The sequence below is a fragment of the Filobasidium floriforme genome (genome assembly GCF_021052385.1).
Source record: "Filobasidium floriforme strain CBS 6241 chromosome Unknown HD553scaffold_15, whole genome shotgun sequence".
NCBI lineage: Eukaryota > Fungi > Basidiomycota > Tremellomycetes > Filobasidiales > Filobasidiaceae > Filobasidium > Filobasidium floriforme.
In genome coordinates, this window is record NW_025763636.1 from 115,884 (window position 1) to 128,549 (window position 12,666).

At 53.5% G+C, this 12,666-nt stretch overlaps 4 protein-coding genes across 4 annotated transcripts; 1 reads left to right on the top strand and 3 right to left on the bottom strand.

The window, feature by feature from the left end:
- Positions 1-681: 681 nt before the first annotated feature.
- Positions 682-2,663, bottom strand: HD553DRAFT_329154 (transmembrane amino acid transporter protein-domain-containing protein; the record flags this gene model as incomplete). The annotated part of the gene is made up of 10 exons (XM_046181909.1): positions 682-791; positions 857-988; positions 1,062-1,091; positions 1,167-1,332; positions 1,396-1,478; positions 1,543-1,812; positions 1,883-2,109; positions 2,187-2,246; positions 2,325-2,478; positions 2,540-2,663. The coding sequence occupies 10 exons, from the start codon at positions 2,661-2,663 to the stop codon at positions 682-684; spliced, it is 1,356 nt and encodes a 451-aa protein (XP_046035346.1).
- A 907-nt stretch (positions 2,664-3,570) lies between these two features.
- On the bottom strand, positions 3,571-8,141 carry HD553DRAFT_59754 (chitin synthase-domain-containing protein). Its single transcript, XM_046184342.1, has 13 exons — positions 7,333-8,141; positions 6,697-7,254; positions 5,963-6,619; positions 5,672-5,898; positions 5,596-5,604; positions 5,404-5,541; positions 5,316-5,345; positions 5,186-5,257; positions 5,009-5,123; positions 4,709-4,937; positions 4,397-4,653; positions 4,031-4,335; positions 3,571-3,974 (listed from the first exon to the last, which is right to left on the bottom strand). Exons 1-13 carry the CDS (start codon positions 7,967-7,969, stop codon positions 3,612-3,614), a joined length of 3,597 nt encoding a protein of 1,198 aa, XP_046035347.1. The 5' UTR covers positions 7,970-8,141; the 3' UTR covers positions 3,571-3,611.
- A 472-nt stretch (positions 8,142-8,613) lies between these two features.
- Positions 8,614-10,965, top strand: HD553DRAFT_59835 (WD40-repeat-containing domain protein). The gene is made up of 5 exons (XM_046184345.1): positions 8,614-8,771; positions 8,919-9,218; positions 9,355-9,534; positions 9,652-10,425; positions 10,505-10,965. Exons 1-5 carry the CDS (start codon positions 8,665-8,667, stop codon positions 10,707-10,709), a joined length of 1,566 nt encoding a protein of 521 aa, XP_046035348.1. The 5' UTR covers positions 8,614-8,664; the 3' UTR covers positions 10,710-10,965.
- HD553DRAFT_59876 (autophagy protein Apg5-domain-containing protein) lies at positions 10,768-12,665 on the bottom strand. The gene is made up of 5 exons (XM_046184346.1): positions 12,042-12,665; positions 11,775-11,959; positions 11,424-11,707; positions 11,098-11,358; positions 10,768-11,026 (listed from the first exon to the last, which is right to left on the bottom strand). The coding sequence occupies exons 1-5, from the start codon at positions 12,273-12,275 to the stop codon at positions 10,827-10,829; spliced, it is 1,164 nt and encodes a 387-aa protein (XP_046035349.1). The 5' UTR covers positions 12,276-12,665; the 3' UTR covers positions 10,768-10,826.
- Position 12,666: the final 1 nt, after the last annotated feature.

A 12,666-nucleotide genomic window follows, 5' to 3' on the forward strand; every position in this document is an offset into this window, starting at 1 on the left:
GGCAGTTGCCCCTCCCTCCGCTCCCCCCGGCTTAAGACACTTTGTCGTCACCACCGTAATCGTTTTCATTCTTCGTCTTCGTTATCGACGCAGAGATCGTCGATGACGTACCCAAGTCGCTTTCTGCATCTGGCCTTGGTCCGTCTCTTGTCCCTCTTTGCAGGTCCCGGCCCTCCTTTGTCAGAGTCATTAATGTTGGAATCCATGTCGATCTCGGAATCCATGACAGGCCCGACCATCTCGGTCGCATTTTGAAGATGACTCCGTTAGGGGTGACATTATGCGATTTGGTACAGAGCTTTAGAGCAGGAGATGATGGCGGACGGCAACGGCCCGCTGCCCATGGTCATGATAGCGTACCAGGTGAACCAGTACTTTCTCAGGATCTTGCTGCTTGGTGAGTCGATTTTGGTGAAATCCAAGGTCGCACATGTTGAAACAACCGTAAAAGTACGTCCGCGCTCGGACGGAACAGGAAAGCAAAGCGTCCCCACGGTCTTCGAACTGAGTCGTGCCGCTTGGCGTGTAATCATGCCGTTTGGGTATCGCAAGTGTGTATCGATACATCTCTAACATTATAAGTACATTTTGTTACGAATGGACTAGCCGAGAAGGGCCGTTGAAGGTGTATATTTCCCGCCGACAACTGCAATGGTCGGGGTTTGTTAGGTTATACAACGTTTAGAACCCATTGTCGCTACAACTGAACGGGCTCTTGATGCTACCAGTAGCATAAGAGTTAATGATGGACTGAACAGAGGCGTAGGTGCCGACTCCGAGGATGAAGATACCTAAGATGACCAATGATGTCAGTGACGAAACAAAATGGAGGCGTTTGGCGAATGGGGGGACTTACCGACACCGATCAGGATGACCGCGATGATGGACTCGATCGCATGCAATCCCCTGAAAGGCTTGCCCCGGTTCATTTTGAGGTAGGCAGATCCCCAGAAGATGAATCCGAACCAGCTTCCGAAAAGGGACGAGACTGGCGATAGGGGTAACAGGTTAGCTTGTCCTGTTACTTCTGTTTGATTGTGCTGATCAGAATCTCTACTTACTGACACTCAGCAGATCGCTGAAGAAAGGAACTGTCAGATTTGGAAAACAGAAATTGCGTCAGCCTGCTGCCGTCTCAATTGCTTGCTGCGCTCGCGATGACTTACTGGCCTCTCCGATGATGTATGCGAGGACCCAGATCGCGGTCACGATTCCAACCCAGGTACCCCAACCCTTCACGGTATGCGTCCTTCGATGGATCGACTTCTCGGAAAAGATCTGGAAGAACAGCGCTCGCGAGGTGACCAAGGAGTACAACATCCCGACGATGATCTGCAGTGCAGAGATACATCAGTACCGCCGCTAGTCGCGCAAAAAGGGGCTGTCCCGACGTACGATGGTGGGAAGGGTCAAAGCGGCGGCGACGTAACGGAACCAGCCGGTCAAGGAGCCGTATCCGGGAGTCGTAGCAAGGGGCCCTGAGTATTGTCGATCGAGATCAGCTGTCAACCTTCTCGCCTCAGTCGCCGCTGAAAGGCTTACCAGTAGTCGAGTAAACGACAGCTCCACAGATGGTGAACAGCAAGACCTCGACAGACATCGAAATGTAGAGCGCAGTAGGGAACTCTTCGGGGTTCTTCATGTCTCCGACAAAGGACGGGATCAAGGCTTGTCCGGTAAAAGTGTAGATGATGTTGAGCAGGGCGCTGATGCCTTGAACAAAGGTCGTGCCCTCGGGGGCCCAGACGGTCCATTTAGTGGGCGTCTGCATCTCGTTGATGAAGCCGTTAGGGTGATCCTGGATTCCGTGGCCTGCAGGTCACAAGGAACGCTTGTGAGTGTCATACTTTGCTGTCTGAAAGATTTCCTGAGCGATGCTTACCGATGACGACAAAGAAGAAGCACAGAAGCATAGTACCAGCGGAAATCGCAGCGGCAAACTCGGCCTTGCTGAATCCTCGGACCAAGGACCCGGCATACATGATCACACCGATGATCAATCCCCACAGAGCCGAACAGAAGGTGTATCCGAGTGTGTTGATGGCGACAGTCCCGGCGTTGACGTGCAGACCCATGATGAAGATGTTGTTCAGGGCGAGTCCGATGAAACTGCAACAAGCGGACGTGATCAGCGCGAATCCTTCGATGCAAGCGCGTATCAGCGGGAAAGCCAGGTGGAAACTTACGCCGCGGTCCAGGCGATCCTGCTCTTTCCACAAAGTTCGTATGCGACGTCGGCGATATCACTGTCATATGTCCAGGATCTTGTTCAGTAATCCGTGTGATGGATTCAATGCGGCCATGGGCCGTGTTCTTTGCCTTACCGAATGTGCGGGTGACGCATGCAGTACCTCCAGAGAATCAAAGAGGTATACAGAGTGCACGCGGCAACGATCATCGTGGTGATGATACCTCCAGCCATTCCCAAGATGCTGTACGACCAGGGGAAGGCAAGAATAGCCAGGACGACATATTCGACTACAAGGAGTCGACGTCAGCCTAGAGCGAATCGAGCTGTTTTATGATGGTGTCTCCTTACCTAACAATAGCGAAGTCGCTTGAACAAGGGTCAAGGACCTCTCGCGGATCTCGACCATCTCGGAAGACTCGTCATCACCGGTGACTTTGGTCACTTGAAAGACCCTCGAGTCGGTCTTGACCATCGTGGGTGCAGCGCCGTTCCGAGAAGCGTTCAAGGTCGAGTGTTCCGACTCGCTTTCGGTGAGTGGGACCCTGATGGGCTTCTCGCTAGCAAAGCCCTCTGCAGGGCTGGCACCGGGTAGACCATGATCGATGTTGGCTATGGAAATGATGAGATTAGGGGAAATCTCGAGGATGGAAACGCGTCACATCCGGGAGAAACCCTCACTCTCGTATTTGGCGAACTCTCTCGGCTTGGTGTGGGTAGACATGTTGAAGGAGATTCTCTGAAGTAGGTCGTGGTGGGCAGGATAGAAGGCGTTGTATCACAGATCAATGGTAGATAGGGGTCAAACGGAGAATCAAATCAATGTAACGGGGGCGAGCGAGGTAATCGTGATTGCATAGTCAGGATGGGGTCTCTTGATATTAAAGGGTGCCAACGGGACCGGTCGTTGCCAGGGTGTTGGCAGCCCGTAGCCAGAGAACTTTTCGCGCCCATCTCGATTGGCGATCCCTAGGGTACTCAATGCGACACACATTCGATCGCCGGTGACATTGATAAGATGTGATATCACGCCAAACCCCTCTCCGCACTCTTCCCCGAGGACGAGCCAACGTGCTCCTCGTCTAGGACTTCCAAATCTGCGTCATTCATCTCGGGCGCCACCGAACGAGCACCTGGGAGCTGGAAAGGGGAAGTCCTAAAAAAAAAAACCTCCCGTAACACGCGGATGCGTGACTTCCCGCCCTGCCCCCACACCTCCGTATGCCTCGGTCATATCATTGCGTTTGTTCGGGGACCGCGAGATCTTCTCTTGTTGTGTTTTGCATGCGCAGGACAGAGCGGAAACGCGAGGGGCTCCAGCACAAGGCTCGGGTATCGATAGTCAAATCTTCCGTTGGCGTGATTTCATGATAGGGGGCGTCATGCGTCATTACAAGGATTTGAATTCGGTCGGCGACAAGTCTCATGGCCTGAAGATGGCTCCAGGTTTGACGGGTCCTGACGAACCTCCCGCGGAGCGTTTCTTCGTGTGGCCCGGGTAGTGTCTCGTCTCGACGGCGGAAGAGGCGCCTTGCCAGTCCGAGACTGGCGGATTTTGGGTAGGAACCGGCGGGTAGCCGTTATATCGGGTCTGTTGGGGGTATTGGCGTGGCGGTGTATCGTGTCGTCGTGAAGATTTGTGTTTGCTAGAAGATATATCGTCAAAGCCCTGTTCCAGCATGGCTTGCATTTCGTTCAAACCCATAGTTTCGCCCGGAGTCGCCGGGATCTCATGAGCCAGCATGACCTTGGGTGGTGGGAGATATTGGGGGGCCGTCTCGTCGTACTGCAACAGGATGGGTCAACATCGAGCTTCAGTGCTGTCTGGAAGGTGAGACCTACTCCTCCGACATCTGACCCCCATACGTCGTCCGAAAGACTCGATGTTTCTGATCGGTCGTCCCGATCGACGAACAACATGTTGCGGGACCCTGGTGGTCCGTTAAACTGTTCACGGTGTCGACGTTCGAGCTCTTCTGCTCTCTCACGGCGTTTAGCGACTCGCCGGAGTTTTCGTAACCTCGATCGTTCCCAGTCACTCCATTTGCGCAGAGGAATGCTGGTCCCATCGAATATGGCAGTCTTGTCTTCCCGCACGGGAGCGCCAGCCTTGCCTGCAACTTGTCGTGTGGCTCCCCAGCTCAGGTCTAATCGAGATCTCGTATCAGCGAGGTGCTTTGTCAGGCAGATCGAGGTGCCTGTACTTACCGTCCATCTTGATAAAGCTGTAAGCGGGCAAGACAAAGTTCCAGATGGGCAAGCTCAAGAGATAGATGACCATCCATCCGACATAGACGACCCTGCGCGTCGTGATGAGGACGAGGATGGCCGGCAGTCCGAGCACTCCGACTAGCAAGATGACAGGGATGGCCTCTTGGAAATTTGTAGGAGGTTGCAAGGCGGTATTGATGATCAGGGCGTACGTCAGGCATACCGCGACCGGTAGGACGATCGTTCCAAAGAGCCTTTGATTCGGACGTCAGTCTTCTGGGCTCCGCAGATCAAGACGAGCCGACTCACTCTAGCAGAACGATGAAGGACATCGAACAGCAAAAGACTCCGCACAGGTTGGGCACTTGCAGTAGCTCTATCAGATTATGGATCGAGGAGCAGATCCACCGTCTACGTTGAGACAGCAAAACGGAAAAGGTGTCCGGGACCAGCGTTTTGCATTTGGCCGCGCTGCAAAACATCATTTTCCGTCGAGGAAAGTTTCGAATCATCAGGGTGCTCAGGAAACGGTCCTCGCCTGTAGGGTCCGAATGGATGAGCTTCGCGTGCGAAAAGGCATGGAAGGAAAGATCTTCATTTCCGACGTACCAAGTTCCAGCAAGGATTTCTCATGCAAGCTGGCTGGATTGCTCTGACTATACTCTTGGCATACAGACGGCTGGGCCAGAATAGGCACCCAATCGTCTCCTTCTGTCTTTCGGACCTGAAACACCGACGTCATCAGCTACGGCGACAGCCCGCACCAGATTCGCCTAGTCAACGTACTTTTAGTCGATAGATACTGAAGCAACCGGGCAGACAGGAGACGGTATGGATACTCGACTCGAAAGCTTTGGCCTGTATGGACGGAGAAGTTAGCGATCAACAGTCGCTGTTGCAGTCCTTCATGACTGACCTGATGATGGGAAATGAAGTATTCAAAGACCTGATATGCAGTCTGATAAGCTCAGCTTTCACGGTTGATTAAACGTCCGTGGACTCACCTGAATCATCGTGACCCAGGAGGCCTTCTTGTTCGCTATAGTCGTCTCGCCACAGAGACCCATGATTTCGGGATCCTTGTACATGCAATTAACAAGGATTCTGAGTGACGATGGGTATACTCGGGTGTCCGCATCGACCTATCGTGCCGTCAGGTTCAGCCACGGGCATAGTCTAATACCAGGCTGACTCACCATCAGACACTTTCGAAAGAACAGCTTCAAGGGTCAGAATCATCCAAGGCAACGTGAAGAAAGTAGATCGACTCACTAGCTCGAAATAATCTGCCGTGACCCCACAAAGAACCTGGATTTTCCTGAACATGTCATAATCCAGCGGACTGAACGGATCATTGTAGTTGACCCGAGAGATAAAGTTCATCAGGATCATCTGAGAATCCCGTTTGCCTCGATTCCCAGGTTTCCTTTCTCCAGCTTCTCGCGGGTGTCCGGTCTTGACGACGATCAGCATGGGCGTTCGCCTTCCTTTCGTGGACTCTACGAGCAACGAATACAGACACCTTAGCCAGGTTCGCCCCGCTATGTTATCAGCCCAACGTACTATAATGTCCCGCATACACCTTGGCCTGGTTCTCCCGCTTCGCGCCGACGCCGACAGCGATATACCCCATTCCCTCAGGAGTTCCAAACCTCGGATCAGCCTCTAACATCCCGATACAAATATCCGGCGTGCTCTGCTTCTCCCCACTCCCCGTGATCATCCCATCGCAGACGACGAACAACAACTTTCTGCTATCCGGGAAATCGGTATTACTGATCGAATCCAGTGTCCCTCTTATCGAATCGTCTCCCTCGCTATAGCACGTGACCAGACACAGGGTATACAGCTCGGGTCCGATCGCCGACAAGGGGATCATGGGCGCCGGAGCGGTATTGACCATGTCGAGCGCATCGATCTCGTCCTTGGTCTCTTCAAACCGTCCGTTCTGGCTCCTCTGCTTCGTGAGGACGCCCTTCCGTGTGGGGTCGTTCCGTCCCCCGGCCCACGGGGCCATCCCGTTGGTATCGTGAACCGTCCGATTTGCTCCCGCTGGCAAGACCGACGGGCTGATCACCGACTGAGACGACTTGGGAGCCGGGGCGCTCATCCTCGGAGCGAGGAACCAGGCGAAGAAGCATGCCATGCCGAACCTGATCAGGATGATGGCCATGATCACGATCAAGGTCACGTAGAGCAAGATCGCCGCGAAGAAGCAGCCTGCACCGCAAAATGCAACGGAAAACAGTTTTAGCGCTCGCTTCAAGGCGTTTGAGACCCGTTCCCTTCACACATACCCGGTGTCATCTTGTCGAGCGTCCCAGCGGCATACCGTTCCGTCAAACACTTGACCGACCCGACCGTCTTTTGGGTATTCCAGAACAACTTGGTAGCGTCCTTTCCCAACGTCGAATTACTCCCCGCGACATTCCTGATGATGGCATCGACAGGATCATCGGGTATGGCCGAAGGAAAGAGCTTGAGGTACGGTCCCATGTTGAGCACTTGTCCGTTGACGACCATGTACCCGAGGAGCGAGTTGACTTCGTCCCAATCGTAACCGATTTCCAGTGAGGTGTTCTGGATACTCAGGGTATTGAAGGTAGAGTTGTTCGGTTCGGGTAAAGGGCACTTTGAAGCGGGAGTCTTCGAGCCGGCAGGAGCGGTACTACACGGGTCCATCGTCGCATAAGCTGCGGTGAGGCCGGAACATGAGGGAAAGGAAGAAGCAGGTCGCGTGAAGAGGTTGGAAATATCTTGTCCGGAAAGTTGTTTGGCGAGTGCGTAGAAATCGACGGATGCGGTGGGACGTGAAGAAGATACGTTGAATTCCCAGCCCGAGATCCCGAGCGTCACTACATCCGCAGGAGAATCCAAGCCCAATCAGCACGGACCCTTCTTCCTCATAACAAAGAACCATCCTCTGTGCTCACTATCCGTCTTGCCCACCCGACTCAACCGCTTACTCGAATTCGCCGCTTCCTCCGGGCACAAAGTCCTCTGCAACCCCATCGTGATAAACCCTACCAACGCCCCTAAAAGCACCGCGATCCAACAGAACGCCACCTTTTCCCTCCACGCCTGCCGAGTAGCATCGGAATCCAGCTTCATACCCCTTCTGAGAAATACGTCGGGTATCCACCAGGTGAAGAATACCGAGGAGACTTTCCACCAATTGATCCCCCTTCTATCGTCTCCGGGCCCGTTAGGACCGGCTCCAAAGGTGGATACTCCGGCTATAGCGACGTTCCCCCCGCTAGACCCTCCTCGTGACCCGAGTTGCCCTCCAGCAACGGGAGAGCCGGTCAACCCCGGTGTACTCATACGAGGGTTGATCAGCGGTACGGGCGCTACAGCGCGTTCGGGTCGTGTGAGGGTCTTTCCTCTGCGTAAGAGCGAGCCGGATTTGGTACGGGAGGTGACCACCGGCCGGGTCTCATGGGGCTGCGGTTGATGTTGATGGCGAGGTCGAACATGCTGGTGTCGTTGATGCTGGGGGGGTTCGTACTGGATTTGATAAGGCGACGGATCGTGCGACGGGATCCTATGCATCGGAAGGGCTTTATGCATCGTCCTGCCGATGAAGCAGGGCGACTACGATTTCTATATGCTTGATGTCGGGTGCTGTGTCCTATAGCTATGCGGTGAACAGAGATGTCTGTTGACTAGATTGTTGGTGCGTGATACGATGCTTTTTCGTACAAGAGTATGAGCTGTCGGTCGTAAAAGTCGTGAAATGTCTTGTCTCCAAGAGGACCCTGGTAGTTCTCGATGGGTATCTTCTAGTTGCCGACGAGAATCGAGCTCTAGATTGATGAATCGCTCCTGAATCGAGCCTGATGAGAGTCCAGGAGATGCGACAGGTGCCAAGTGACAGGCTCGTAGACTTTTGCAGCCCTGATCCCGAAACTCCGATCAAAAGGTACTCTTGATCGCCAGCTCGCCAGCAAGTGATGGGAACGCTGTTCCGTGTGACCGCGAGTAAAGATGATCGATTATGCCTGTCGTTGCCCCGAGGTTTATGTAGGCATGATTGAAGAGTACGATCCTGATAGAGAAGAGCGTAGAACTACGGAGGTGGGGTCATAAGAGATCATGGATGGTACTGTATATGGTGGTATGTCACTTTGCTAATTAGATCCCGATCCTAGATTAACCCCCGGACCTCCCTTTGTTCCGACGGACAAGGTCAATCATATCCTATACACCTACTACAACAACCTAACCAAGACGAAAACACCACCACCATACACCGCCGAACCGCCATGCCAGCCAGGAAAGACGACCTCCCATGTATCGTCGGCAGGTACATCCGTGATGTCGCCCCGGACGCCTTGCCAACCTACCTGGATCAGACGGGTTTGACCGAACAGTAAGTAGTACACGTCAGACGGTCGACTTTTAGGTCTTCAGTTCGTCGATCCCGAGCATCATGAGAACAGAGACGACAGACTGTCTCGTACTTGAATTACGCATATGCTGATAACATCACTACCTCTGATCTACCTGTGAAAAACAGCCACCTAAACACCCCCCTCCCCGACCTCCGGTCCATCATAGAATCCTACCAATCCTCTCAAATCGCCTCCCGTCTCTCTTCCCTGCACCTCACTCAGACCAACAACAACCTTGTTCGAGATGGTCTTGTGCTTCCAGAAGATCCTTCCAAGGCCAACGCTAAGGCTATGAAGGCTAAAATCCCCGAGACTTTCCGGTTGAAGGAGGTGGAGAAGACTATTGAAGGTGTCAGCGCTGTGAATTTGTTAGGGGTTTGGGTGGAGAGGTTGGCTAGGAGGCGGTTTGATACGTCAAGTGCTAGGTAAGTCGTACGGTCATTGCCTTACCATCATGGCTGTGCAAGCCAAGCAATAAAGGAGATCCTCACGGCCAAAGGTGGTCCTGCTAATTCCTATTCCCCGTCCCTCCGTTCTTCGTTCGATCACAATCACCATCAGCTACCAAGCGGACTACCCCCAAAAGATCCTCATAACCTCAGTAGACAAGACCCTCAAGATAATCTCCCCCGAATCCGGCGAGGTGGACTCGATCCTAGAGCCTCACAAGGCGGCTATTCTTAGCGTCTCCGTACATCCCAGGTTTAGGCGGTACATCTTGACCGGGTCTATGGATGGGTCGTAAGTTCTACTCTACTCGGCCCCATCCGTCTGATACGACTTGGATGAGGGATTGCGATCAGCCGAGCTGATATGACTGTTACATGGCTTTTGATATTACGTGTTTCACAAGAACAGTGCCATACTGAGCGACCTGATCACTACCACCCCGATCCAGACTTTCAAACATAACAAGTTCGTCAACCTGACCGCCTTTTCCTTCTCTGGCGAATACATGGCCACAGCGGGTCACGACCGGATGCTCCATATCTACACTGTAGACACGCCTCACAAGCGGATGGACGAGGACGACTTGGAATTACTGGACGAGACCGACGACGAAGCTTTGGCGGGGGAACCGACGTTGCGGTATAAAAAGGTCAAGACGGTCGGACTGGAGACGAACCCCGAAGGGTTGGTCTTCACCCCGACTCACCTGATTTACACTTTACGATCGTCGCACCTCCTGTACTTCCTCTCCCTCCCTACGGAAACCTCAAATCCAAATCAAAGTAAAAGTCAAGCACAGTCCGCCACACCATGGACGACACGAACGAAGAGCTTCAACCCTTCCCCGTTAGACACCCACGTCTCGTTCAGCGTCCTCTACCTAGCATTACACCCGAATGGGAAGCTCGTAGCGTGTATGACCGGAGATCCGGCGACGACGGGCGCAGGAGAACGGGTGTTGATCTATTCCACCGACATCTCACCTGAAGAAGATGGAGATGAGCAAGGGGGGGAAGGTGATGGTCTCATGATGCAAGGGGTGCAAAGTCAGGTACAGGAGGCCGTCCCCAGGCCGATCATGGGTAGCGAGGGGGAGAGGTTGGCTTGTCTCTGGACGGGGGAGGTTGGGGACGAGTACGTCTTGCCCCGGATGACGTGGTTGCCAGATGGGAGTGGGATCATGTGAGTCCTCTCTCTTCTTTCCTTTCTGAGCGGGTCACAGCGCAAGAGAATCGAAGCTGAAAATCAGTTGGCGATTCAGAACGACGACGACAACGGGATACCTCAACCTGATCGACCTGACAGGCTCGGTCAAGTCCAAACTCCGTGTTCACGGCAGGGTTGCGACTGGCAACGAGTTGTCAGGGATCGTCAGGGACGTCGCCATGCTCGGGTCTGCGGACAGTCCAGAGACGTGGCGGGCGGTCAGTGTAGGGTATGACGGTCGTATTCAGATCTCGAGATGATGTCTATATCAGACGATGTCGGTCGGGCGCGATATAACGTGTCTATACGATACAACAGTCCGGTCGTTCAAGGCTCGGGGTATCGTTTCATATTACGGGTAGAGACGCGGTCTTTCGTCATTCGCATAGCCGGATACCTATACGTAGCCATCCATCGGCGCCTGGGCTGCAACAAGCTAACCAGGCCAATTCTGCGTCTGATGGGAGCTCGACGCCGTGTAGGTAGGGTACCGCTAGCGAGTAAAGGTCGTTGCTGGTCGTGGGGAAAAGTCCGGGAAGAATCCGGTAGAGTAGGTCTTTGACGGTATTTGCTTTGCCTGTAGCAGTGCAGGTATCAGCAATCAGTCCTTGGTGGTACCACGTAGATGATATGTGCGACGAGACGTACCTTCTGTATTCAGAGGCGGGATGACATCCTGGATGACCGGCCCATTATATGGCAAATAGATCTTGAAGGGGATAGCTCGAGCGGCATAGGCAGAGTCGGGCGCGTTCGAAGCCGTGGCGATCGATGCACCTCCCGCACCGCCACCACCACCGGATTGCGAGTGCGTATTGCTCGCTATGCTGCCGGCGTCCGAGTTGGTATGTAGTCCGAAGGGTAGAGGGAGGGTTTTGTTCGCGAATTGCGCTTGTGCATCATAGTCGCCTGGCAGCCATAGGAAGATGTCATATCAGCAACAGCTACTTGAAGCAGTGTGAGAAGCGACTTACCTTCAACAATACTGTTCCAGCCGCTCTCTAGATCCAACCTCCTCAGACTCGTCACCCGTCTCGTATTTCCCCACCTGGCATAATCAGCCTCCTTGATCAGGCTCGTATATCGTATCCGACAAGCTTCGAGGGAGTTGGAAACTTTGGGTTTTGTCGGATCGGTCGAGTTTGGGTGAGGATGTAGATGAAGAATCAGGCGGAGAGTTTGGGAATGTGTAGGTGATGAATTGCTTCGAGGCTGGTTGATCAGGCAGAGGAGGTGGATCAAGTCCAGTGGCCAGTACCTACGCCAAACACAATGTCAGCTTCAACATAAGCATCACCATAGCCGAACAGCCGGTGAAGACTGACCACTTGCACATCTCGCCGTTCCCGTGAGCATCTTCCCCATCGTGACTCGTATCCACCTCGAACCACCAGTCTTCGATCGGAGATGCTAGCGATTCCAGCTCGTCTGGTGCCAGGACCGAGTTGACAAAGTTGTCACGAAGCTCTGGTAATATGATCGGTAGGTATGTATACCGAGGGCATTGCATCTATAGTACAGGAAATCATGAACGACATGAGAGGTCGAGACGATCGAGAACTAAGCAAGAGAGAGGGAATCACATGACTCACATAATACTTGTCCATCCCAGCAGCTACCCCACCTCTAGCTCCGATATCGCTCGAATATCCCTGCCCATCTGCCTTGTCGCCCTTCATTCCCTGTCCTCCTGGTACGGTAGGTCCTACAGCCAGACTGATCTGCACCGGTATCTTCAGGTTCCATGTTAACGCTCGAAACGTCGAAGCGTTGCCTTGAGCTGCTCGGAGGTGGTCCGGGAGCGGAGATGGCGAGGAGATGGACATGATAGGGGACTAGAGGAAGGGCTCAAAAGACGATCACTCTGCCTTGGCTGATGTTGCGGAACTAGCTAGGTCGATGCTTGACAAAGTCCAAGCCGGTGTTCCTACTGTCAACAAAGGATATGACGAGCAGGTCATGCCCTCGATCCCGCCGAGAAGCCGGGCAGAGACTATCGCAACGTGGGCCAAAGTAGCTTTGGAGCTGGCCAGGCAATAAAGTACTTCCTCCTTTGAGATCAGGGCGGGATGAGTTGTCCAAAGGCGGCCTTTAAAGTGGAATCTGAGTCGGTTGGTAGCAGTTGAAAGGGTCGACTTGGATTTAGGTCGAGGTCGCGGACGGCCGCGGGGTCAAGCAACACTACCCTACCTATAGCTTGTATCTGGTACAGTTAAT